General features: G+C 42.6%; 2 protein-coding genes across 3 annotated transcripts in view; both read right to left on the bottom strand.

Moving 5' to 3' along the window:
• Positions 1 to 314: 314 nt before the first annotated feature.
• Positions 315 to 2,957, bottom strand: LOC147818819 (homeodomain-interacting protein kinase 1-like). The gene is made up of 10 exons (XM_087175405.1): positions 2,918 to 2,957; positions 2,348 to 2,541; positions 2,048 to 2,239; positions 1,721 to 1,902; positions 1,490 to 1,613; positions 1,279 to 1,398; positions 1,093 to 1,185; positions 810 to 979; positions 448 to 694; positions 315 to 401 (listed from the first exon to the last, which is right to left on the bottom strand). Exons 1-10 carry the CDS (start codon positions 2,955 to 2,957, stop codon positions 315 to 317), a joined length of 1,449 nt encoding a protein of 482 aa, XP_087031531.1.
• Positions 2,958 to 21,124: 18,167 nt separating this feature from the next.
• LOC111658848 (putative glutamate receptor) overlaps positions 21,125 to 27,547 on the bottom strand; it is an 8,462-nt gene continuing 2,039 nt past the window's right edge. For both annotated transcript variants that reach the window (XM_023411523.2, XM_023411522.2), the window contains exons 3-10: positions 27,084 to 27,115; positions 25,600 to 25,779; positions 24,692 to 24,915; positions 24,021 to 24,118; positions 22,717 to 22,934; positions 22,378 to 22,597; positions 21,681 to 21,931; positions 21,125 to 21,602 (exon numbers count right to left, since the gene is read on the bottom strand). In XM_023411523.2, the coding sequence (XP_023267291.1) occupies positions 21,504 to 21,602; positions 21,681 to 21,931; positions 22,378 to 22,597; positions 22,717 to 22,934; positions 24,021 to 24,118; positions 24,692 to 24,915; positions 25,600 to 25,779; positions 27,084 to 27,115 (1,322 nt within the window). In that variant the 3' untranslated portion in view covers positions 21,125 to 21,503. The remainder of the gene's footprint in view (positions 21,603 to 21,680; positions 21,932 to 22,377; positions 22,598 to 22,716; positions 22,935 to 24,020; positions 24,119 to 24,691; positions 24,916 to 25,599; positions 25,780 to 27,083; positions 27,116 to 27,547) is intronic.

Raw genomic sequence — 27,547 nt, 5'->3', positions numbered from 1 at the left:
ATGTAAATGTGTTTTAGTAATGAAGATAGTCTGCAGTGCAATCAATCAGTCAACTGTATTTACAAAATGTGACGAAGTAAAATGACAAGACACAAAGTAAATCATCAAAAGTCAGAAATTATGAATAAGAAATCAGTCCTCCACAACTGAACCCCAGCAGGAAAAGGGAGCTGTGATTCGACTGAAAAATCTGCTAATCCTCTGCAGCAATTTTTTGGGATGACCAGAGGAGGATGAGGCTGTTGCAGTGGAGTCTGTTGGCTTTGCTCCATTGGAAGAGCAGGCAGCAGGATCTTCATCACGTGCGAGGGAATCTAGTCCTCCATCAGAAGACCAGGCAGCTGGATCTTCATCATGTGCAAGAGAATGTAGTTCTCCATCAGAAATCCAGGCAGCTGGATCTTCATCATGTGCGAGAGAATATAGTTCTCCATCAGAAATCCAGGCATCTGGATCTTCATCATTTGTGAGAGAATATAGTTCTCCATCAGAATACCAAACAGGTGGATCTTCTTCATTGGAGGAAGCGACTGGAACCCCATCAGATGACCCAGTGAAGGGACCATCGTCATAGGAGACAGTGGCTTTGGTTCCATCAAATGACCTGGTGGCCTCACCTTTGGAGCCACAAGTGTTTACCCTGTTTGAGTCCTCCATTGGGCAGATACTCATCATAATTTGGGAGGTGGTCAGACTGGAAGAAGCATGACAATCAATTAGTGAATGAGTTAGTCAATTAATAAAGCAATCAGTCCATCAAACCTCATGTGTTTTCTACTACCAGTGTGAACAGAAACGTGGTCACTTACTAGGCTCTGTTCTCAATGTACCCTGTCAGGTGGGTCATTGTGATGAACGATTGCTGTAGAGCTTGACAGGGAGAGATTCTCTGATCCCCATCAAGATGCAGCAACATTTTCATGAAGTCTACAAAAGCCCTCCGGTCCTCAAATTCAGCTGCCTCCCTTTCTGGGTAGATCTGAATTTGGAAACAGATTCAGGTAAACTAATCTAGCTGCTATTTCCCAGAGACAGATAAATAACTGGTACTGATTCAGCCATTACTTGCTCAACACAGCAGAGAGTACCTACATTAACCAGGTCATCCAGAGAGCTGGGCAGTGCAATGAAGGTGTGCCGCTCTTCTGGTTTCACATTGTTGGCAGCTGTATATTCTTCTGGCGTCTGAATGAACAAAATATATATGAGAAAAGTTTTAAAAGAGCTCAAATAAAATGGATGAACCAGGTGGAACAAAGAAGAACAAGGTTATGCTACCATCAGCCTCCATGTTGGGATGCCAGCAGCCTCCTCCTCACTGAAATAGTACTGGGTATATATCCCAGCACGGAGCTGGTGGTCCTCCGGCTGACCCAGAAACTCAACCATGCACTTCATCTGGAGACAGAATATACAAAATCACATCAGCTGACACTCTGCATGAAGTCTCCACTTGGTTCTGGACATTTGTCTGAGGTAGATGACCTACCATCTGATAGTCACAGTCGACAGGAAAGAGGTTTTGAGCGAGGTAGAGGAAGGCCAGGACACAGCCGACTCCCCACACATCTATAGCTTCGGTGAAGGGAAAGCCAAGGGATATCTCAGGAGCCCTGAGGAGGGAAGACATGAGCCAAAGATGAGAAATTTGTTGGAAAGCTGAATAATGTGACTATCAGGAATAATGACACCAGCTGAGCTGTGTAGCTCTGCTACCCACCTGTAACCAGTCGGCTGAAGCTCCAGCCCAAGTCGGACTTTCGAGGCTGGAATGGCTTCACCGAAGTCTATTAATTTGACTCTGAGGGGCTGGTCCTTCTTGTCAACAAACATAATGTTGTCTGGTTTGATATCGGTATGCAGAATACCGAGACCCTTCAGGGCGTCCAAGGCCACCAACAGCTGCAGGACAAAAGAAGAAAGACATGTTTGATATTAAGTTTTCCATGTACTGCTGTTTGAGGTTTGGTTTTGGGCTAGGGTTTCCATCACAGATGAGTATTAAATGTGTAAAATAAAAGATGATTGGTTCAATATGGTTACATACCTGCTTTGCGATTGGTCGGATCTCCCTCAAAGACAGAGACTTCCAGTTTCGTACTTCGAACAGATCATAGAGACTCACGTCCAGCATTTCAAATGCTAGACAGTCCTGTCCCATATATTCAAATCGCTCGAAGAACTTAACCACATTAATGTGGTCTGGATTCAGGACACTGATGACCTTTAATATGGACACCTGGAGGGAAAAGCAAAGGAAAGACATCAACAGCTTGTGATACATAATCTGATAGAGCAGACAAAACCTGAGCACAGGAATATAATCAAAGGGAGCAAAAAGATCTACCTCTTTCTCAGCGTCCTGAATAAAATAAAGATCCTGCTTAAGGATCTTAACAGCCACTGTCTCTTTTGTTGCCAGATTCTGGCACATGGCCACTTTACCAAAGCAGCCTTCACCAATAAACTCTAGGACGGAGTAACTAGAGGAGCTGCTGAACAGAGTCTGACCTGCCTGAACCTCAGGTGCTGTCAGTGTGACTGTGGAGACAGAAGGTGAACATGGAGACAAAATATGTGAAGTCAGTGTATTCGGTGTGTGTGGGTCATTCAGTCAACACAACATGAACAAACACACAGCTGCACCATGAGTCCTGTCCTTGTACTTCTGTGGTTGTCATTTTAAGACCATGTGAATAATAAAAATGTATCAAAATTCAACGGATGTATTTTTTTTAAGAAAACAGATCCTGGTGTTGTACACCATCGTGTCCAGCATAATGTGACAGAGCTGCTCTGTCCTGTTTTACATTTAAGGTTTTAAACTTGATGTTTGAGAACACAATGGTGTCCCCACTGTGTTTTCATAGCAGATATATTCAGCATAAATTTTGTCTGTTAGTTTAGTCTATCTTACCTGATGCACCAGGGGTGTCAGAGCTCGGCCATGATGACATTTTTTCAAAGTCAGATCTTCTCAGTTTAGGCTGAGTGTGAACTTTCAGTCTTCTTAAATTCAAAACGTGTGTATGTCTTCTACAAATGACTCTTGTCTCAAATGTGTGTATGTATCTCTCAGTGCTGATAAAGAAATGACCAAGAAACTCACCAAAAATCTGCTTCTACACCTGTACATCTTATGACATCATAACACCATGTAGAACTCACTATTGTGTTGAGTTCTGTTCTATTTAGAACTCAGTGACACACGAGTTAAAACGCAGCGGCTACTGCCCAAGAAACATGTTTTCATTCAAACAGAAATCTTTGCCTGCACTTCAACAATTTTTATAGAGTATTACTACTACAACACAGATATCATATTTAGTGTTTTTGTAAATTGTATTCTGATGCTTTGCTAAACTTGTTTCTCTCGTTGCCAATAAATCATCTTTGAAATGAATTGAATTGAATTGAAGTGAGAGAGAAGTGGAATTCCCCCACAAGAGTCCCATCGGTCAGCTGGTCCTGACACTGTAACTGATCAAACAGTACTGTTCAACCTCAGACCAGCACTGCTTTGCAACCACTAATAAGAGTAAACCAAATGATCAAGTTAACAAAAGTTGTCTATCTGGAACACTGGATGAATCAAACCAAAACTCATATCAAACTGTTGTCTGGCCCCTAAACCATGACTGCAAGCTCTTTACTGTCAAAGCTGAGACAGATGCTCAGTTGAAAAAAAATGGTTTGTACTTAAGTTTGTGTGTTATTATCTATTTATTTATTTATTAATTATTTGTTTGTTTGTGTTTTGTCCAACTATTGGTTGGACACAGTTTTACAAACTTAATCCTTTGAATAATCACAAAATAATAAGCTGATTGATCCATTATGAAAGTAATGATTATTCACTACGGAAGCTATCATAGAAGTTTGCATGAGTACTTGTTTCACTTATTTGTGATGATTGATACATTTTCCTGATTATACTCACATACTTTAAGTTGAGTAACATTTTCGGTGCAGTACTTTGACTTGTAATGGAGACCTGTTGATACCAGAGCTCCAGAGAGAAACCTGGGAAAAGAGGTGTAAAACTACATTAAGATGGTTTTTGGTTCTTAAAACCACAAATATCTCTTCTTATGGATCAACACTTCAAATAAAACAGTGGGAAAGTGTCAAATATGGGAGCTTTAAAATCCTGTAACGTGCAGTTAATCCTGTTGTGAATCTCAGACTATTATCATTTCTCCTGGCTAAGATTGCCAATGATTACTATGGAGTCATGGTGGGAAATTTTTTTCTGAACTTTTGATTTCCTTCACATTAAGTTTTGCGTTCCCCCTGGTCCAGTCATATTCTCATACACGGCCAGTTTAAGGAAGTGCTCTGCAGGTACTTCCGACAGAAGAGATGATGTGATGCATTTATTGCTCATTACTCCAAAAAAGTTGAACTTTGTTGCCTCTGGCTGTGAGCAAAGCTGCAGCTGCTCTGCTTGGCTGTGCGTGTGGTTTCTGCTGCTGTGGTTCAGTCTACATCCGTGATTTCTACACATTTTGTTGTGGATATTCACTCCTGAAGGACAAATCCAAATATTTTTGGTGAATTCTTCGTTTCTTTCTCTTGGGGCCACCATTTATAATTTCAGCATCAACTTTTTTGTTCTTGTCATGATTTTAGTGGCAACTACACGTGCTTTAGACTTTTATTGCTGTTCTAAATCTAGCCTTGCTCCAGGCTCCAGGCACAGGTGCAGTATGCAGTGTTCAGGTGAAATGGTAAATGATATAATCAATTTGTTCGGCTAATGTTGTTATCACTAGCTGGCTGTCAGCTGCTAACTGTCAGCATTGCCGTGGAGCACATCACGGCAATGTTAGCACAGGTTGAGGCTGAGGGTTGTGGCTAGATTGTTGTACATGGTAACTTTGTTCAGTTGTGCTTCTTGCTGTGTGTTTAGTGTTCGTCTTCACTGGGCTTCATTACACCTTGCTGACTGAGAACATGAAGCGAGGCCGGAGGTGTGGCAGAGAAGCATTTGTTTTGGTCTGAGTTGCTTGTGATATAGTGCAAAATCTAGTGGCAGCGATGATCATTTACAGAACCTTTAATGGTCTGATGTTCCCATGTGGCCATTATCAGAAAGCTCTGCGTCAGTTACATTGGATACAGGTTCAGTAAGAAAAGCTACGTTGCCATTAGGCTACCATGACACACACATACATTTACTTCCTAAGTTCTAAAAATGTACTTTCCTGGTCCCCAGTACCTTAGTATTTGTTCCTAAAATTGTTTTCTGCTGTTTGAATGTCCGCCTCCTCCACATCCTGTTCACAAACCAGCCCACTGGCTCCGAACTCCACAAGGAGCTGTGGTATCCCTGTGCTGCGAGGCCCTACCCTCCACAACTAATTGAGATGTCTGTGAATCCTGATAGAGTCACATCTTCCCCCCAAAACTCATGGGATCCCTGAGTGAAATCCTATAAGTGTATCACAGAAACCGAGCAGCCTTTTAAGTTAAGTTAAGTAAAGACTAACAGAGCCGGTGGCACTCTAGGCATTTTCTTGATTTTCGTAGCAGCCAGCCGCAGGCTCTCACGGCAATTGGCCCTGGAAAATTCTCTGGTATCCCTGAAATAAGCCCCTCAGGGAGAGAGAGAGAGAGAGAGAAAGAGAGAGAGAGAGAGAGAGAGAGAGAGGGAAGAGAGATGGGGGGAGAGGGAGAGAGAAGCAAATGATGACAAAAAAAGAGGATTTAAAGTGATTTAGCTAGCAGGACAAACTCTACACAGACATATGCCATTGCAAAGTTGTCCTCTAAACAATATGTGCCATTTGAATGGGCGCAAGATTTCATAAAAACTGTCTGTGGATTCAGGGTTTGATAGCAACCACAGCACTTTTGAAATGAGTGTAGATTTGCCAACTGACAGGGATTTTGATGTATAAACAGTCAACTCCAAAACATGACATTTCCAAACAGTTAACACACGGAGCACAAGGAAGAACTTGAAAAACGTATTTCACTGCCTTGAATACATTTACATCAGCTAAAATTGACTACAAAATAAATGTTTTACAAGAAAACAAGAAATGATGTAAAGAAAATACAGAATGAGCTATATTAAAGCAAAGAACGGGGGTGATTGAATCCAGCCGCCTGTGTATGAGTCAGTGTGAGTGTGACTAAAGGGCTTGCTGCCATATGCACCACTATCTCCCCTCAGCGTCCAGGTAGCTGGAGGTGGCAGCTCCTCCGCCCCCGAGCGCCGGGCCGTCTGATCAGCTTCCAGACTCCCACTCGCCCTCCAGGAGCGACGAGTCAGCCTCCGCCACCGGGCCCGATTTAACCACCGCTAACGCTAACGTGGTGGGGGAGAGCAGCAGGTCCTCTGGAGCTTTCACAGGCTCTCTCCATCAAAGGCTGGATGACAACCTGAAAGCCACTAAGTGAAGGCAGAGAGAGAGAGAGAGAGAGAGAGAGAGAGAGAGAGAGAGAGGTGGGAGAGGAGTAATGTAAGTATGAGTGGAAGAGAGGGAGATGGAAATGTGGAGGACGAGAGACAGGAAGTGGAGGAAAGCGGGCGAGAGAGACAGACAGAGATAGTGAGATTGCCTCTGCCATTATGAGAACAAAAGTTTGACTAATACAGGTTTTTAAAGGCAGACGAGACAAGCTGTTTTTGCCAGAGCTGTGTTGCTGTTGGGTAGGACAGTCTCTGAAGCAGCATTCAGACACTAAATCTCTTGGTTGGAAGCCAAACAGGATTGGTTTTAGGTTGGCAGCTTCTGTAAGATACTCTAATGCAATTAGAGATTTTCAAGGTGTGATGACACATTTCAGGAGACATTTATGTTCTGTACTTATGAAATACTTTGTGCTTAAATGAATCATCCTCCTGCCTCTTTAACACCTACTTTAAGGTTTACTCCGTGCTCTTTTAGAAGCTCCACAAAAATGAATTTCACTTTGTTGCGGAACCATGAATGACTCAAGAAAGATGACTTTGCTCTTTGGTTATTATTGGAACAAAGTCATCACTGTTAAACCCAGTTGTAACTGCAGCAGAAACACCTGGATATCAGGATGACTCCGTTGGGCCAGTACCAAATGCTATCAGAGCAGCAGCATCCGTCTCTATCTTCAAGAATCTTTTGAAGGAGACTGTCCTGTAAAAATCGAGCCCATAGGTCGTCATAGTTCCTTTTTTTGTGAAGCGACATCTGGTGGCTGTTGTAACTATGACAGGAGCAAAGGGAAAAGTGCGGTGACTTAGTATGAAGAGCGACAAAGTCCCTGTCAGGAGGAGGCTGTTGTGGATGGATGCGTCACAGGAGAGTGGACTTCAATGTGAAAGAAGAAGTTTTTGTTCTTGTTTCGTTCCATTGACTAACATATACCATGTACTTTTGGAGTGCTTCTTGACCTGATCTCCTGGCACTTATTGAATAGATGTAGTACTTAGTGCTTATACATCAAGGTCTCCTACCTCACTGAAGCTTTAGTGATGTCCCTTACCGGTAGTTGCTTTGGAAAAAAGCATCATAGATGAGTAAATGTAAATGTAAGTATAGTAGGTCAAAGCTGAAGTTCGATGGAGCTTTGCAATATTCAAAAGACATCAAGAACAGAGGTTTGAATAAGGAGTCTAACATTCTCCTTCATTTTTACTTTCATATAGCTAAGTGCTTGAGATAAGGTGGCAAAGTGGATTTACTATTGGGAAAATCAGTCCTACCCTCACTAAACCACAATGATGCATACAGCCAACATTTCTGTCTAGGTTCTGTTGAAATCCCTCTGGCAAACTTGACAAGAGAGACACAGACAATACCATTTTAGCCCGAGTACATCCTGCTCTGCGAGAAGTGTTCACAACAGAATGGGGCCAAAAACAGGATTAAAGTCAGGCAGCTATACAGCAGCCATGTCTGAACAGCTAAAAGAAGATGGCATTACAGACATACTGGCATGAGTGGTATTTTGTAAAAGGATGTTGTCACTGCCTTTTAGTCACCAACAAACATGACTAGAGCGTAGGAGCACACAGGTTGGCAGACAATCAGACCAGGGTCCTTTCTTTCCTGACATGTACATTTGTTCCCCCACCTCTCATGGATTTAGAAGCATTGAATCAGTTTGAGTGTGGGCTTGTTTGAGAGCGATGCACCAATCCACTGATTTTTTTTCAATTCATAATGAACGGACTGAGGGGATTGTGTCAGGTATCCAAATCAGATGGTTGTGTCATTTTGCTATGTAAATCCAAAGCTGGCACGGAATATCATCACCTACGAGGGTGTCTGGATAGCGGTTTCTGTGATGTCCTTGGCTTTCTTCAGCAGGCTGGCAGACCATGTTGGAGAGACATCAGACATTTGGATGCCAGCTGATATCTGCAGGACCCTGCTCCTTGGTTTGGAGAAACTCATAACCAATGCATTCAAAGTGCACCTACAACTACTGCTTATTGGATTGTCTGGGTTTGCCACAGTTTAGCTCTCATTTTTGATAATATCGTTTTCACCAACATAATTGCTGAGATTTGGATCCTGCAGCATGTCTGATGATCAGACAGATTGTAAACAAGCCAACAGCAGCCAAATGATCGAAATCACTTTGCTTGGAATGAAACCTCAAACTCAGCACACCCCAAATCTCTTTAATAATCTCCAACTTTAGAGGAGAACTGTGTTTGTCCTGAACTACAGAAAGTATAGAAGGAGACAGATATTACAGAGCATGAAAAGCTCGTCCTCAAGCACAAAAGTGATCTATTAATAGTACATTTAAATTGATCCAATATAATTGCCTTATAACGACATACATAAATTCAATTCCAATATCCCAGACAGTCGTATGAGATGTAGAACAGAGAAAAAATGTCCATTGCATGTGAAGGTGTAAATACATACAGGGCTTTTGGAAAGGAATAATTGACACAATTTCTAACATTATCCACAAAGACATCGCTGTATGCCCAGAGATTTGTATAGTCTTCTCCCAAAAACATTCTCCCTAAGAACTCATGAAAGTAAATTGGTCCACCTCCGCCTGTTACAAGTGAAACGTCTCATTGCTAGAAATTGGAAAAGTGTTTGTGGTTCATATGCAAACCTTTGGATCAATGAACTTTCTTCTTGCGTATCATTTGAAAGGTACAGAAGCCCCGAAAGGCAAGTGAATTTTTATTTCTTATTTTGCCAGGATATGTATATTTTGTCATTTGAGGAACTGCAGTTTTTGGCACATCTGTGTTGTCATCATATGACCAAAGTTTAATTCTTAGGTCTCTTATCTTCACAATAACTGATTAAAAGCACCTGATTGCTGAAAAAAACTGTGACTATATATAAGTGTCTAGTGTGTACAAGTGTTTTTTTATAAAAGCTAGTAAGTGGACCTTGAGTCAGGATTATTCTGTCAAACAACAAAGGCTAGAGGACCTTTCTCACTCAAGACCTGACTTATAACACACTGGATTTATCCTTCAACATTACAAGAAAACAAGCTTAAGTAATTTAAAGTAATTTAAACAACCCCAAAGTTGATTTTCTTAAAAGTATAAAACCTCAGTTGACTGTGTGAGTTTTAATGTTTCCTCTGGTTTTCTTCCTCGCATTGTTCATCTTAAAGTCCTTCAGGCTGTTATGAAGGGGTTTCACAATGGTGCAATTAATACTTTCCAAGAGAAATGTATTCAGATATCATGAGAGCGAATGTGATTTTCTATTTAAGAAACTCAGACTCTTTCACTGAGACAAGTAAACCACAGCTTATCGTGTGCAGAGGTTACCAGGTTGTGTTGTGTGCCAAGCAGCTTCTCTTTTGTCTGTCACCTGTTGTCTTCTCTTCCTCTGTCTGCAGTTGTGCTTCAGTCCTGGATGACCTCCAAGATGTCACCTCCCTTCACCATCTCTCATGCGCCACCTGCCATATACAAACAGATTTCAATGTCTAATCAAGACTATTCACTTTCTCCCCCCATGCCTTATGCTAAAAAAAAACCCTGTTTCTATACCGACTGTGGATTTTCATACAACTCCACACATTCATTAACAGCCCTTGAGTGCAAGCTGGAAATTCAGCAGATCGGGTCAAAGCATTTGGAGCAGAGAAGACAGCTCTCCCTTGCTCGCTCGCATTGGTTTCCATTCATGGCGCCCTCAAGGTTAGCAGATTAGCATACAACATCAGATGTGGGCATTCACAGGCGTCCAGGAGACCACTCAGGTCCCAGCTCATGCATACACTGTGTGTGCTATTAGCATGCATGCCAGTTATCTGCCTGACAAAATGGGTCATGTTGTGTCATGTAATGTCATGTCATGTCATGTTGCGGTATGAAGTTATCACATCATCATAATCATGATACATTGTGCAGCTGTCAGTGAGAGTCACAGCCTGTGTCTTGTCATGTCGCTCTGCATCATGAAGAAACATTTTTAGACTTTTTCCAGAGGATTTATAAACACGATGAAGTTGAGGGAAAACCTGGACCACACAAATCTTTTCGGTTTTGAATCACATCGTTAGACTTCAAAGCGGGGTGAACTGAATTTTTTGGGTATCTTTTCAGATCAAGGTTGCTGTACTTCTCCTGCTGCTGAAAATCAATATCAATGCTGGGACCCAATCCTCTCTTCACAGAACTTGGCAACATAGCGTTTGAAGGGCTGTGCAAAAGGTTGTCAAACTGACATCACCATGAATTAAAGAGTTTGAATGTTTCTGTCTTTTGTCACTGAATCTTTCTACAGTATTAATGTAACTTTCAGTGTCAGATCCTGACACCACTTCAAGACAGAAATGTGCTGATTGTGACCCTCAGAGAAAAGAGAGTGATTTTTGTGTTAAACTGTGTCAAGTGGGAAACCAGGAAAATGTGAATGTTTTTCTGTTCAGAGCATGTTACCTGTGCAAATGTGTCAGACTGTCCTCCTGTAAAAAATGAGCCCATAGGTCGTCTGTGCAGCAGGTAATTATGACACAGAGTTACGTTTTATTGCTAAGTGACATCCAGTGACTGTAGTTATTATAACAGGAGCAAAGGGAAAAGTTCGGTGACGTAGTATATAGAGCGAGAAAGTCCTCCGTCAGGATGAGGTTGTGGTGGATGGATGAGTCAACAAAACATAAGAATATGACACAAGAGAGCAGCGTTTGATTCCCATGTGAAACCACATGTTGATGTTGTAACCATGACAACAAAGATAGTTAAATCTTAAGGAGGTGTTTAACCCAAATCTCTATCTTTTCCTAAACCTAACCAAGTAGTTTTTGTGGTTAAACCTAACCAAGCCATGACCGCCATGTTTATTGTTGTAACCATGACAACTGAGGTCGGGTACACCTGCCGCCCTAGGGTGCTATTTCAGGAGAAACTCCCATGGGTCATATCAAAGGGTTGGAAAAGGACTGGTTGAAATGGGAATAATGTATTTGTGTTCAGGTAAAATAGTTTTGTACTTTCTAAAAAAAAAAAATCAGGTGTGCACAGGAAAACTAGACAATGGCAAAAGACCAACAGCAAGTCAAGAACACTCTCCAGGGTGTAGGTGGACACGTTTCCTTGTCAACGAACAAGAGAAGACTTCATGAGCAGAACCTGAGAGGATTCACCACAAGATACAAACCCCTGGTCAACCTCAAAATCAGAAAGACTAGAGTTCACAAACACACACAATAAGAAACCAGTAGAGCTGCGGAACAAAATTGTATGGACTCATGGAACAAAAATCAACATCTATCAAAATGATGGAAGGAGGAAAGAAACAGCTCGTGACCCAAAGCCTTCACCTCATCTGTCAAACATAGTGGGTATATGGCTCCACTGGAACTGACACACTGGTATTTAATGATGATTTCACTGGTAATGGATGATTGCAGAGGTCCACAGGAGCAGTCTGTGCCTCAGATCCAGACAAATGCATAAAAACTCATTGGACAACATTTCATCATTCAGCAGGAAATTGATCTAAAACATACAGCAGGAGAAACCAAAGAACATTTCAGGGAGAAGAGGTGGAATATCCTAGACTGGCTGAATCAGTCACCAGATCTCAGTCCACCTGCTGAGGACCAGACTATAGACACAACACAAACCCAAAGGTCTGTCTTTGTTTAGGTTCATGCAAAATGTCCAAATCAAAGCAATAATATCCTCAATATCATGCTACACCATGAGATTAATGCAGCTGCAGTCAGGAGAAAGGATGACTCCCAGGAGTCATCACAGCAGTGTCAGTATCTCACAGAATCACTCTCATGTCCTGTTCCTTTCATATGGAATACAAACTGATTATTAAGACAAACTTCATCATATCTGTATCATACAGGAACAGGCCAACACTGGCAAATATCCAGGATATAATGAAAGGCCACTACCAGCCTGGCAAGCACCTCAGTCTCTGCACACTCCTCAAAATAAGCCAACAGAAATGAAGTATGATTGAGAAGAGTCCAGAGTTCATAAACCTGCAAGTTTATCATGAGCACCGAGCAGAGGAGCACAGGTGCAGCAGACATTAGGAATCATAATAAGCAATGATGATCAGCCTGGAGGAGGGGGAGGAGGCTGTGAAACAATGGGGACAGAAGAAATGAGAGGGAAGATCAATAACCAGGGCAGGGGGGGTCTCCTTGCTGACAGCAGTCATTACCGTGAAGCGCCAACAGATGCCACGGCTGCCGGAAGCCTAATCTGGGCAATTTACACCCTTGTCAGGTCCTTGCAGGTTCCAACGAATCAGACGGTGCAGAACTACCCACCTGACACCTTCCATGTACACATGTGGCCATTACAACACAGCGTAGCTCATACACAGAGGAATATACACTGCATTAACATACTGCTGGCAGTCATTCAAACTCTGTACATCACTGTATCGCCCATATGGGCATACAGCACATGCATATGCATACCCACAATGCACAATATCCATACCCCTGATAGAACATAACCTCAGCGGGGAATGAACTGTTTGCTAAAAAAAGGGTTCACTCATTCATTCATCCATCCATGTGTGGATGAGGCCTATCCCAGCATGCATTGGGCAAACATCATCATTTCTTAATAAAAGTTCCTCAAAAGAACAATGTGATTTTGTGTAAGTTATACAGAAGACTTTTTCTCCTTTTGACTCTTGTCATATGAGAACATATGAGTCATAAAGCCTCGCAATTGCCCAGAATTAATTTGTGTCTATTTGTGCACAGCTGTGTCTTTTCATTGACTTTGGATGCAGTAGCAGTGTGTCTTTGCGCTCTGTCTGAGAGTCTTATGACTGTGAGGGCCAGATCACATGATTTATATCGTTTTCATCCTCACCAAACCACTCATACATGTATCGAAGAATCTGTATTTATGTTTTTTTCCTCATTTATTCTGGTTTATTGTCCTATAATTTGTCTGTAGTTATTTTATGGCTGTGAGTAGAGTGGATCATATTCATAGACTGTATATAAAGATTGACGTAGTCCCCATGACATCACCCATAGGTTTCTGAGGAGCAGTTCTGAAGCTGCTCCACTGTCGCCATCTTGGCAGTGCCTGACTCTGTCTAACTCCTGGTTAATGGGGGTGTGTGTGGAGAAGAGACTTCGGTAAATGCCGGATTGTGGCAAGCATACGCTCACCCACCTGTCACTCAAAGCTGCCACGCCCTCAATTATGTATAATTTTAAGCCTTAATGAAATTTAACAAGTGAGTTAGAAAGAAATTTCCCCCCGTACAATTATCATGAAGTGTCGGCGTAATTTTTCAGGTGGAGGTTGGTGTTTGATCATATAGATAGAAGAAAATATAGTATTGTCTCCCTCAGTCTAATCATATTCTATCACCATCAGTTCATCCACAACCTGCCAAAAAGATGTCACATCAGTGTACATCCAGAGCCCCACTCCTTCTTCCTTCTCCTTAACCCACTGCCCTGGTGTCCGCCAGGGACCTCACCTATCAGCATTAGATTCTATAGAAACCTATAGCTGTCCCTGGACATGGAGGCCAATGCTTAGTGGGCCTACCTAATGCATCCAGGCACTCTGATATCTGATCCCAGCTCCTCCTCTCCCTCCTCCACCTCGCAGTCACTATTCACACTTTCAACCTTCCCTTAGGACCATCAATAATGCAACATGGAGCTCCTCCCGCAGCGTATGCACACACATAAAGCATATAAAGACACACAAACAGGCCCAAACACACATTCTTGAAAATACATACACACACACATAAAAGGTTCCGTTCGCTCTGTGTCCCCTGTGTGATTTATAGACGGGGACTGTAAGGGGCTCCTCCAGTGGAGGCCATTATCAAGCAGGCAGGCACATCTGCGGACATCAATAAGTAAGGCAGGGGGTCGAGGGGTTCCCAGGGTCACCCCCGTAGGGTGCCCCTGGTGTCAGCAGGATCCCCTTTAGACTGTCACAGCCTTTCACAAGGGGCTCCAACACCAAACAGCGCCTACTTGTTGTTGTTCCACCGCGGCTGTCAGTCAGTCTGTTGGCGGTTGAGGAAAAGAGCAAGGGGCCTCTATAGGACATGTGTATTAACAGGAGAGAGGCCAAAGAGCAGTAAGACATATGCACAGAGGGTAACTCCTATAGAAGAGAGCTGAGAACTGAGGTTTTCTGCCACATGATCACAAGATTACGACTCTAAACCCCCAAAAAGATAAGCTGAAAAGCAGACTTTTCATGGTTCTTCACGTTTCATGTTTGCCAGTGGAATAACTATGGACAATTGTAAAAGATGATTTGACAAAACAATCTCAACTTTAGGTCCAATTACTTGCTTTCAATATATGTAGTCTCCATCATCAGTTCATGATGTTCAAGTTGAGCATGAAAGCTGAGAACATTGGAAAGCTTGAACATCTACAATTCTGAGCAAACTCAATGTGACACAGTCAGAAACCAAGGTCTGAGCAAGATGAGATGAGATTATTTGTTAATTGCTATTTTAAACAACCAGTCCTCCAACCTGGAAAACCACACAGGTCGTTTTTCCAACCCTCTGATACAACCCATATAGGAGTATCCCTAGGGCAGCAGGCATACTGGTCCTTGGTTGTCACGGTTACAATAATAAACATGCGTACTTGTTCTTGGCTTGTTTTTATAATGGAGGACAGTTTGGAAGACCAGCGGTGTAGTAGCATTTTATATATATGATATAAGAACTTATGGAAAATAAACTTTTTTCACATTAAGTCACAATTTAATATTTGTTACTGTGAAACTAGTTTGTCCAAAGTTAAAGGTAAAGTTCTTATCTTTATGGCTCATGTTCAAGAGAAAATAATGTATCACAACAACAGTGGGTGTGGTGCATGATACTGGACTGTAAATCTGTTATTGTATAACAGTCAGGACGTTGTTAGCCTAGCTTAGCATAAAGACTTGAAGCAGATGGAAACAGCAAGCCAGGCTACACCTTTAAAGCTAACTGATTTAACATGTTTTATCTTCTTTGTTTAATTTGCAAACAAACCGGAGATTTAAAAAAATCCGTCACAGTGAAGTTGCCGGGCAACCAGTAGGTTTTCTCTCCAATATGTATTGATTAAAAGTCCACACAAAACTGTGGATGACCTCAGGTGGGATTATCAATTACAATTTGGGCTAGAGGAAGGCAAGATGAGTAAGGTATTCTTTAGCCATTGGCTTTTAGGCAAAGGGACCACTAAAGGACTTCAGGGGTCCAGTCTGTTCCTGGTGTTCTAGGCCACAACTAGGATCATTTTCTGAGGAAAGTGAACATTTACTCTACAGGAAAACGACATTAGTTGCCGCTCTTTATTGAGGGGGGATCATGCTGCTGCCAGGATTTTTTTCTTCCAACTACTTTTGTCACATTTTGTACAAGTCCAGTAATGCTTTTGAGAAAATATTGTCCTGAAGTGTGCGCCATTATTCCCATTTGTACAATTCATGGTGTCCCGCTGCGCACTGCGAGGGCAGTGCTTTCACTCCAGCTTTTGACCGTAGTTGTTTGGAACAGCTATAAAAACGTGTGCCTTCACATGTGGTTGTTCAGACTAGTTTGTTTCAAGCGTACCTTTCAGTCTCCAGCCTTGGATTTTAGCCCGTGTTGAAAAAGCACGCACTCTGCTGAAATGTCCTTGAGCAAATCCCTGAATCCCTACACGCCTCAGAACTGCTGCCCTCTGACCCCCCTGTGGAGGAGAACTACAGCCCCATATTATCATTATCTGGCGAAGATCCAACACAGAACATTCTAATATTATTTATTTTAATCTAAAAATGTTATTCTGAGGTCACCAAGAAGTGAAATCCAAACTACATGTCCATTAAGAAGTTTGGAGTCAAAGAGAGTCTATTGAAAACCTTCCCTGAATGGGAAGTGAGAGCTGTACTTCAGTAAGACTGCTGAAGTCTGCACATCATTTGTACGGTACATGAACGATGTGTGTGTGTGTGTCTATGTGTGTGTGTGTTTGTGTCTATGTGTGTGTGTGTTTGTGTCTATGTGTGTGTGTGTGTGTGTGTGTGTGTGTGTGTGTGTGTGTGTGTGTGTGTGTGTGTGTGTGTGTGTGTGTGTGTGTGTGTGTGTGTGTTCACATCTATGACTGCTCCCGTGTTAAACAGAGTAAAAACGAGTGCCGAGGAAAGAAGGAGAAGAAGAAAGAGAATGAGCCAGCACGCGAGAAAATGAATGAAGGAGGGAGAAGAGGGGAAGGTGGGGGTGGGGGGTGAAATGAAAGAGACTGTCAAAGTCAAACAAATTCAGAGGGATCAATGTGCAGACTTCGCCTGGCATATCCAAGGGAGCGCCAGACTCAAAGCTCTTCAAGCCTGCAGTTCAAAGTGGTGACACGTCCATTAGAATTTCTAATTCTGATCGCATCGACAGGCCCACGGCTACGGCACAGGCAGAGACCGGGCTGAGAGGAATCTAGGCCACTGCTCAGAGAGAGAGAGAGAGAGAAAGAGAGAGACAGAGATAGAGAGAGAGACAGAGAGAGAGAGAGAGAGAGAGAGAGATTACTGTATACTGTTCTTTTTTATTCCTGTATTATTCAAAAGTCTACATACTGTATCGTTTTTACATGAGTCCTAAAAAGTTCAAGCATACCCTGGAAATGTTATTGAGAGGAAGAGATACTTCCTCTCTTTAATTGTACATCACTTATTTATTCATTCACATCTTAATTCAAACAACATACACAAGGCAGAAGGAGGCTTTCAAGCTTTAGAGTTACATTTATGCTGATTTTCAAACTCTTTATTGGACTATTTTAATTTCAAAACATCTTAAAATAACACAGGAACTGAATGTTTCTCACAAAATATTATTACTTATTGTACAGTGGAAACTTTCATCTGCGACCAGTGCTATAGATGATAATGATAGCATGCAGAATTTCAGATAATCAATATGATAATAATACCTCCATCTCAATGCGGCAGGTAGGGGACTCAGATGTCCAGTTACAAGAAACTGCAGTACAGAAATTCAAACTACGTCTGAGAGTTTATCCACTGGAGAAACACGCTGATTTTTACACTGTAAAATGTCCTGAGTAGTGTGTATCTTGGTCACAAAAACTATTAGGTGATAAGGCAGGACACTAACGCAGAATGTGCAATGAGTAATAATATAGTATATCTGCTGAGGAGCTGGTTAACAGATATGCATGTGGATGTGAAAGCAGGAAAAGCACAGGTGAGTGAGACATCACATAACATTAACGTAGGCCCAATCTCAACATCCACCCTCACAGGTGCACAGATTTTGAGGTGCGTTCCCGCTCAGTAGCGTTGTGATGCAGGGTTACCATTGTTACCGAGGGACAGCCAGAAGTGTTAAGAAAATGGTAAACAAAAGCACAGAACAAGAAGATAGAAGCTGAACGGTCAACAAACATGAAAGGAAGGAACCCTAACGTTAAACCATGACAGTGAACCAGGAGGCACAACACCAGGACCCTGCAACCAATGGTAGAAAGTAACTGAGTGCAATTATTCCAGTACTGTACTTAAGTGCTCTTGTACTTTACTTGAGTAGTTCCATTTTTTGCTACTTTATACTTGTACTCCACTATACTTCAGAGGGAAATATTGTTCCTTTTATTGCACTACAGTCATGTGACAGCTCTACAGATTCAACTTGTATTCTACATAAAGGCACATACAGTATGATAAGCTTTTAAACTGCATTGTCAAAGTATAAACTAATGGTTCCCAACATTTTTGGCTTGTGATCCCTTATAATAAAAGCAGCTAAAGGATGTTTATGATCTATGATATGTCTTATCATTTAAACCAAAGCCATGAATTCTCTTTAAACTACTCAGATAATTCAGGTGTGAAACCATTTCCACCTCTGAAACATTGTTTAGGTCAACTGTTGTAAAACGACACAAACACATTTAACTGCAGGTAACAAAATCAACAGTGGTCGTCTCGAAAATGTCCTGACACAGAAAATAATGGAGTCAGCAGAAGAAGAAAAAAAAGCCATTTTGTGATCTGTGTTCTTTCCCTCCACCTCTTTCATTATTACCATGCACTGTATTAGGGCTGCATTCAGATCCATAATAGCAAATTGGCTTTCCTTCATGTCCTGCCTTCAATGGGCTCCCTTGTAATGAAATTTTCTTTCATACAAGGAGTCCATCTGGTCCTCAGCAAGGGAACAAGAGCGAGAGATGAACTGAAATTTAAACCATCCACAAAACCAGTTTCTGCCTGATATAACCTCGGTCCAAATGTCGCTCAGTTTAACAGTTCCGTCAGGAATGTCAAGGATTCTTGTTCTGATTTAGCGGAGAAAATCCACAGGCAAAGATTTTGATTTGTAATTATATATCTATAATATCTATAAATATAGAGTCATGTTGGTTGACCACATGATCTAAAAAAAAAAATGCCATAAATGCCCCGTCCTCATATCTGCATTCATATACATTCGTAAAAGCATTTAATTGTGGAAGAGAGACAGTGTGTTTGCTGGTGTGGGGATGGGATGGTGGGGCTACAGAGGCGGGGGTTGGGGGGGGGCAGGAAATCTGTGGGATATAAAGCCTAATCTTCTTAGGCACTTCCCTGTCGGCCGAGCTGCAGACTGTGGCTGAGAGGAGTACGTGCTAGCTTAGTGCAGCTGTCAGGAGCTGCCTGCCACCAAATCAATACCGGTCTTTTTCTCCTCCACCTCTCTGCGTCTCTCTCATGCCTCCACCCCCTGTCGTCTCAGCCTCAGCCGTCAGCTTCTCCTGCCGGTGCTAAATCAATGACTCCTGAAGCTGATTAGCAGGTTCAAGTGCAGGTCATTTCACACAACCACACAGGACAGTTTTACCAATGAACACGCTCACAGTGACTGCAATGACTACGTGCATAACAGAGGGGAAGTTTTTCTTGCCTTCCACTATTTTGAAAAGTTCAGCTGCTGGTTTTGACAGCGATGCCTGAAAACCTTCCTCCACACACTGAACAGAGCAGCTGCTGTTGACTGCTTCCTCAGCGTAGTCTTCCTCAGAGTGACAGAGGGACCTTAAAGTCACAGTGGAACAGAAGTTAGAGCATCTGTATCTTCAGTAATGTGACGTGTTTCCATGTGAAACGGAAAATGCAAGTGGGGTTTAGTTACCAGAGGGATTTAAGTCAAATCCTTCAGATGTGATTGGATCAATGTGGCCGGGGTTTTAAAGAATACAACGGAGTGAGAAAGACTGACGAAGTACAAGTTTTTCAAAAACATCGAATTTTGCTGAAAGGTGACAAGTTTGCAAAGTTTGCAGCTTTGAGACGGGAGATGAAGAACTGCAGAGGACTCACCTCCCTCACCTGTGCTGTCAGAGCAGGAGGAGGAGGTGTGGTTCAATTAGACCTCATTCCTCATTCAGCCACATGCTCGGTTTTCACAGGGCTATCAGCTGAAATCCAAACACACAACTTCCACTGTGGTACTGCTCTTCTAGCTACAGTTGTTAACGGTCAGGTTCGGTTTTGTACAATGGGGTTAGAGTGATTACAGTCACATTTGATTGAATAGATTCATGTGACCACCAGGATTGGTCATTGTCAAAAATATTTAGATGTTTTAAAGGAGGAAAGATGCTTTTTGTTTTAAAAAAAAATTATTATAAAAAAGATTTTTGTGACATATTTAGATGTGGTAAAAGAATCACTAACACAGGGAGACAGGATCTGCCTTAGCGCCCTGATCTTTTTATTTAATACTAAGCTTTAGTGATGCAAACTGATTTTAAATTAATCAAATTTCAAACAAACAAACTGACATATGAATCTGGGGCCTTTGGGGCCCTTGAGGGTGGGACCCTGACAGTCGCCTGCTTTGCCTGGTTGTTCACTCGAGGTTGGAGCTCAGCTTTCATCTTATTCATAACAGCATCACTGGTGCCAACAGCCACTGAGTTATATCAGCACGACAGCAGCCTTTAACTCACACATTGTGTTCAGCAAACTTATTAACCAAGTGTAATACTGAAGGCATGTACATCCATTGTGAGTCCATATATACAGCATGATCAGTGAAGTGACCGAGAGACAAACCCTCCTGAGCTCCACGCCAATAGAAATCCAATAGCGCCTCCAAGTGGTCACACAGGTGCATAACAAGCTGTGAGCTGAGAGGTGACGTGTGCCATCCATCCATTAACTTATTATCATCTTACCGCTTATCCTGATAGGGTCGCGGGGGCTGGAGCCAATCCCAGCTGACGTTGGGCAAGGGCCGGGAACACCCTGGACAGGTCGCCAGTCTATCACAGGGCTGACATTTAAAAACAAACAACCATTCACATTCACACTTTGGGCACTTTAAAATCAACCTAATGTGCATGTCTTTGGACTGGTGGAGGAAGCTGGAGTACCCAGTGGGAACCCACAAAAGGCCAAAGGCTCAGGTTCGAACCAAGAGCATTCTTGCTGTGAGGCTAACCACCTCACCACCGTACAGAGCATGATGTTGTTACTCATTAACTATTTTGCATCAACAAATTATTGTGTTCCAGCCTGGAATATACAAGATGTCCAAGAGTCTATATACACACAGAAACATGTATGTTTACATGTGGTAAATAATCTCTGCACAGTGTGTAAAGATGCTGCATTACACAGTCATCAGATCAGCCTTGAGGTTTTGTTTACTACATTTCTGGAAAATAGCTCATGAGCACATTTGGGATATCGAGGGATTTATTTGGAAAATACAAGCAAGTAGAAGCTGTTATAAGACTATGATAGCTCTAGGAGATGTGTGTGTTTTAGTCGGGAGTGGGACATCGATATCTGACAGGATACAACAACACTCAACAATATCAACAAATCAGAGTGGTTAGTATTTGCAGTTTGAAGCTCTACGTCCCTTGGTTTGTGGCCTAATCTGTGTAGCTGCCTGCTAGTGGATAATGTGTTCTTCTGGAAGAGTACAAAACATACTGGACGACCACACAACACGTGGCAGTCACTACGGAAACACAGGAAGCTGGTGTGTTGGATGGAGCAGGACGGAGGCTCTCAGCTTATCTTATCAAAAGCTAATATGTAAACTTTCCCTCTAGGCTTTGCTCTTCTCAGAGCAGTCCTGCTCTGCGCTCTCCCCTCCGCTGCCAAACCTCCGGCTCAGCTCTGCCGTCAACAACGAGCAGCACGACTTCTGTGGAAGACGAGAAGAAAACAGTCAGGAACAAACTCAGTGCATGATGTGATCGCACTGTGTGAGACTCTTCCCTACCTTGCCATCCTTAGCTTGGTTGTGCGCCCTGGACACGAGCTCCAGCAGGGCCAGCAGCAGCCCGACACTCAGTCCTAGGCCGAGGAGGAGGAAGAGGCCCCTCAGGTCGTTGGGCTGCAGGGCCGAGGAGGTGTGGTCCCCGTCGACCCCCATGCAGCTGCTGGCCCACCACTTGTCCCGCAGGTATGTTAGTTCACCGGACTCGCTGAGCTGGAGGATGGCCACGGTTAGGTTTTTGACCAGCGGGGAACCTGGTGGTAAAACAAAGAGGCTGTGTAACATCTCCATGAACATTAAGTTGCTTTAGTGCGGTCCATCGCTGATGTTGGCTGATCAGACCTGGCTCACACTCAGGTCTGGTGTTGGATGGGCCTGAGGTCTTCCACACAAAGCTGGGACAATCATTCCTCTCATCCGAGTCTCCTGCTCATCACATTTAAGCTTTACAAGCAGTAGTGAGCAATTTACACACTTTTATTGCCCTGGATTTTGCCTCTCAGGCAACATAGAATCTGCCCCTACCTCCTTCACCTGAAAAAAAAAAAGCTGCATTTTTCTTTAAAAATAAGAATAATAATTTAACTGTTTTTATAAGTTTTATTTTCTACTACAGCAAAATATAACAATATGGCGTACAGAAACATCAGCTTTCATCAGGACAAGAGAAAACATCCTGACAGGATGACAGAGGACTCACCCAGAGGTGCTGCAATGGAGTAGGCCCTCATAGCGATGACTTCCTGCGATCGGGTCAATTTACAGTAGCGAGCCGCTGCCAAGTCCAAGGACACTGCTTCACCGATGAAGGCAAAATTTCCCTCTTGGGCGCGGCGAACTCCTTCCTCCATGCTGGACACGTAGCTCTTCTTACGCTCCATGTGCTGGGAGATACGCCGGTACACAGGGTTGTTGGAGTTCTGTGAAAGAAAAGAATGAAAGATACAACATTTCAATCCTCCCATGTTTTAATTGTGTGAGCCGGACTCAGACCAGCTGTAATGACTATAAACATGTAGTTAGTCAGGAGCTGCTGTGCCTTAAAGAACTGCATGGTGGATCCAGCCTCGACTGTGCCATAATCAATCAAATCCTGGTTGGCGAGATCTTCAAAGCTCTTGATGGAGACGTGTTTGTTGTTTGAGTGCAGCATGGCATTGAAGTTGCCAAAATAGCAGGCCAGCAGCATTACAGCAAAGAGCCACCAGATGGCGCTGACCAGGCGGCCAGACAGGGCTTTAGGGTGAGGGCCAGCACCTGAGAGGACACAGACAGCAGTCAGTGGCCAGCTGAGGCTTGGCTGGACGCACACTCCTTTTAAAGATAAAACGTAATATTCATGAAATAAATTTACAATCATTACAGTTGAGTTTGCCAAAACCTTAAAGGTCCCAATTTGTATAAAGTGAGATTTCCATGTTTAAAAAAAAAAGATGAAGCAGGTTTAGGTTTTATATTAATACTGTGAAAGTATCAAAGAGCTCAGTCCGCAGAGAAATGCACACAGCCTGTATTCAGAAACTGAGCCTTAAAACCCAGCCGTCAGGACTTCTGTAACTTTGTGATGTCACAACAAAGCAGTCGACACTCTCAGACATGCCCCAAGCCCCGCACCATCCAACCTTGCAGGATTTGGTTTCTCTGAGTGTTTACCTGAAATCTGCAATATTTTATTGTATCACTCAGAAAACAGTCAGCCAACCGACCTGCTGTTACTAGAGCTCCAGAGAGAAGCCTGAGAGAGGAGATGTGAAACTACACTGAGATGGTTTTTGGTTCGTAAAACCACAAATACATCTTCTTGTGGATCAACACTTCAAATAAAACACAGTAGAAGTGAAAAATATGGGACCTTTAACACACAATACAGGAAGGAGGTTCATACATGATGCAGCATGTTTATCGAAGCATCGCACCGTGTTCGACTAACAATGCTGTCGATGCTGTTTTTCCTCTACAATTACAGAACTGGGAATAAAAAAATAGGTAAATAAATTGTAGGTAATTGATTGTAAATACAGATAATGTAGCTTACACTACACTACTGTAAATCCTAATTATAGAAGATGGAATGATTGATGGGGCTGTTCTTCATATAACTGATCTACTTTTCTGTTCTGTATCTACCGCAACCTTTGAGTTTTTATTCATAACCTCGAGCCGCCACACTGAACATTTCAACCAGTTTTACATGTTGCAGAGTCATTGAAGTTGTGTTGTGAAACATTTGCCAACGCCATTGTAACCCACTGTCCAATCATGAGGTTGCAGCACAGCACAGTTGAAGAGAGAGAGGCAGGCGGCAGCAGCGACTGTGGCTCCTTCAGCTGACTGCTGGCTCACCTTGCAGGGTGAGAGCTCCTGTGATGTACCAGAAGCTGTGCAGCAGTGTGAAGCTGTGCTCGTCTGCGTCCGGCTCGGCCCATTCAGTGGGACTGATCCTGCAGGGAAATACTAAAGATCTCACAGCAGCAAGAGACATACATGTCCCGAGTCAGGGGAGGCACTGGCAGGAAATCACTGCCAAGGCCACACAGTCTTCTACATTCGCTGTTATAAGTTATGATAATAGAATTGTATTTAACATCAGGATGTGGAAAGATGGATGTGTGACCAGATAGTGTATGGAAAACCCTCACACCCCTCCTACATAGGAGCAATATAATATTATTTACTGTATTAAATAGTCATTTTATATTATTTTACATCTCTTTGTAGTTATTTTGTGTCTCTTTGACAACAGAAAATGTCATCTTCATACAGAGGATCAGTCTGGGGGCCAACTACTGTATCTACCACCTTCTGACTTGGTGGGGAGGGGCATCAGGGTTGGCCAATCAGATTCTGAGAAGGGGTGCTGAAATTTTGAATTTAAATACCTCCTCATGCTCTGATAATCGACACATTCCCACAAACAGTGCTGAGGACACGGCCTCTGTGTCCCAGCAGCTACAGCAGATGGAGACATAGTATCAGCCAACTGTTTGTGGGGACGTTTTGAAGCCTGCACTCACCTGCCCACCAGGAAGATGCAGACACCTGTCAGCAGGAACGCGATGAGGATGCCGACCCACATGTCGGTGGAGAAGGGTGACAGCAGGCTGAAGGTGCTCTCCTGAAAAGCCAAGTCTTTTCGCAGGATGAAGCCGATTCCTGTTTGCATGAAGGGGGTGGTCATGTCCACATACTGCTCTCTGACAGCAGTGAGGGTCAGTGGGGCCACAGCCAGGTCAGCCTCCTAATGGACGGTACATGCAAAGGAAATTATGGTCTATTCTATGTATGATATAATGATTTTAGTTGATTTGAGTAGAGAACTGTCACAAGGGAGAAATGTACATTTACTTCTCGTGTCTGTAAAGACAAGACAGTGTGACCTTTTCTGCTCATGACCTTATTGATAAGTCAACAGTGACAAGTGATGAAACGGGAACCACCTTACACAGTCAAAGGTGTTGATAGAATTTGTTAGTACCTGATTTGGTGCCTTTTCATTCTCTTTTTACCATTTGCACGCCCTATACTGTAGACACTGTGCTCTGAGTTTCCTTCTAGTGTAATATTATATATAAATGATATAGTATTTTTATATTTGTACTTTGAGTTGAGCTTTAATAATTTATTTAAATGTTTCAGTATGTATTGGTTCATTTATAGATGAAACTCCATTTTCAACATGTTTCTTTATTTAAAAATCTTTTGTTTCTTTATTGGTTTTCAACTCTCTGGGTCTCTATACATAGACAGACAGTTTCAGATATCAGGTTTACTGATCTCTCCTTTGACATTTTAAAACAGAATGGGATCCCACATGGCCCCATATGCAGACCTAGGGGTATACATTTAACTAATGCAGACATGCTTTAAGAATATAAATGTAAGTGTAAGTGATCTGCCTATTGTCGAGTGGTCTCTGACTTACCTCTCTGATGACCTCACCAATCATGCCGTTCCAGTTGCCGCTGGAGTCCAGGGCTCCGTAGCGATTGTCCTTGACCAGGTGCAGTTTGTAGTTGAAGCCCAGCTTCTTGGACAGCTCATAGATCAGATCGATGCAGTAGCCCTCCAGCTCAGAGCCTTTGCTCATGGTGTACGGGTCTTGCTGAGGAAACAAAACAAACAACCTCAGCTTTATTGTGGAGAGTGAGGGATCACTGTGGGTGATTTGAAGATGTGCAGGACATATATTATAAAAAGGAGCATATCCATTGTAAAGTTGTGAGGTAAAATCTTATAATTTGAGTTTTCGTAGCTTTTAATTTGTTCCCCCTTTGATTTAGTAAAAGGAAAATCTCAGGATGTGAAAGATTAATTAAACGTTACACTGCAACTCATGTATATTTAAATAATTCTGTCTTTTTCTTGAAACAGTGGTTTTTAGGATTATAGACAGAAAGGACTTGATAATCATTCTGAAGATATTTTTTGAAGTGTACAGCTTAGTTTAGTCCAGTTCATTATTCCCACCGACGTTGTTGAGATGTGGGAACCATCATACAGGTTGTAAACAAACCACCAGTCTATTCAGATGATCTCAACCACTTCATGTGAATGTGAAACTGAAAGTGAACACACCTAATATATTGGTAATAATGGTAAAGGCTTGTACAGTAGGTGAGCTCGGGATGTACTTGCCTTTTACCAACACGTGTGTAGACAAGAAGCTGCTGTTTGTAAACTAAAGCGTGCGCTACGTGCTTTTTACTAGGAGGAATGAAAAGTTTATCCACCAGGCGGCAGATCAGGGTGAGAGATCTGACATGCAGAGGCGCAGCTTGTGAACAAGCACAGACAAAAAAACAGTTTGGGGACCCAGGCTGTTAGGAGGCTGTTTGTTGGTGTCAGATTTATTACTAAATGTTGATGAACCCTGATTGGAGGGGCCTCGCCTTGGGCCCCAACAGACTCTAGAATCGCCACAGCTGACAAGGTTCCTATAACATTGGTATTCAGGTGAGAACAGGGCGAGTGTCGACAGTGACAAGCCTCTGTTAGTTTCTCATTAAAACTTTCCATCGTTGCTGTGGGTTGTTCAGAATCTGCTGCTGATCTCGCCTCATATCCTGATACACTGCCCCCATGTACTTAATCAAATCTGTTGAACAAGTGACAGTAATTTCTAAAGACGCACAAGCAACAACCCCCAGACGAACGTATTATTGACCTCAGCCATCATGTGCAAATGAACAAGTAGTTACAAACAGTCAGAGGTTAAAACTGTGATAAATGTTTTCAAAGGAAAATCTGGTTAAAAAGTTGGTCCAAAAGGTTGTTCCACAGAGAAATGATGACGAGACTACAAAAGCCAGACCCTCTGGGTAATAAACAAGAACTACGTTTCACAGCTGCATGAGGCCACTGCTTCCTTGGCATGTTGGTCTACAGAGTAGCACAAAGAAACAATACCTTTATAGTGGTGATGGATAACTCCTTGGCATCTAGAATGGAAAGAAAAACAAGCAGCACAATAAATTCTGAATTCCTGTAATGAAGCGAGTCAATAACATCAAGCATCAGCACAAAGATTAGAGGATTTAGTCTGAACCATTTCTTTGGCTGATTAGTGGTTTGGTTTCACATCTTCAAGCTTATGTGCAGAGCGACTTCTGAAAGCTTAATGAGGCATGTTGTTGCTTCGACTCTCCTGCATGTGTTTTTCTCTGAGGCAGTGAAGCCAAACAGCCACTGGGACAATGACCGTCTTGTTGTCGGCTGTTTTTCAGGAGATCTGAGAAAAAGGCTTCAGACTGAGAGAGGACATTTGCAAGGTACAATATTGGGGGGAGGGGGCAGACTGGGCCCCTGTGGGTGGATCAAAGTGGGGACCCGTCTTTAAGGATGTGTTTTTCTGTTGTTTTTGAACCCCCCCC

Source organism: Seriola lalandi, unplaced genomic scaffold (genome assembly GCF_002814215.2).
Source record: "Seriola lalandi dorsalis isolate HSWRI2012SDOR001 ecotype SW California unplaced genomic scaffold, Sedor1 jcf7180002054469, whole genome shotgun sequence".
Classification (NCBI taxonomy): domain Eukaryota; kingdom Metazoa; phylum Chordata; class Actinopteri; order Carangiformes; family Carangidae; genus Seriola; species Seriola lalandi.
This window is presented reverse-complemented; position numbering and strand designations above follow the sequence as displayed.

Bases quoted from the DNA above. Each gene is read 5' to 3' on its own strand.
- LOC147818819 (XM_087175405.1), bottom strand. From the start codon at position 2,957: ATGTCATCATGGCCGAGCTCTGACACCCCTGGTGCATCAG. The intron at 1,614-1,720 runs GTGGGTAGCAGA...TTCCCTCCTCAG, and splicing joins CTTCAGCCGACTGGTTACAG to GGCTCCTGAGATATCCCTTG. The intron at 695-809 runs GTAAGTGACCAC...TGCTTCTTCCAG, and splicing joins TACATTGAGAACAGAGCCTA to TCTGACCACCTCCCAAATTA.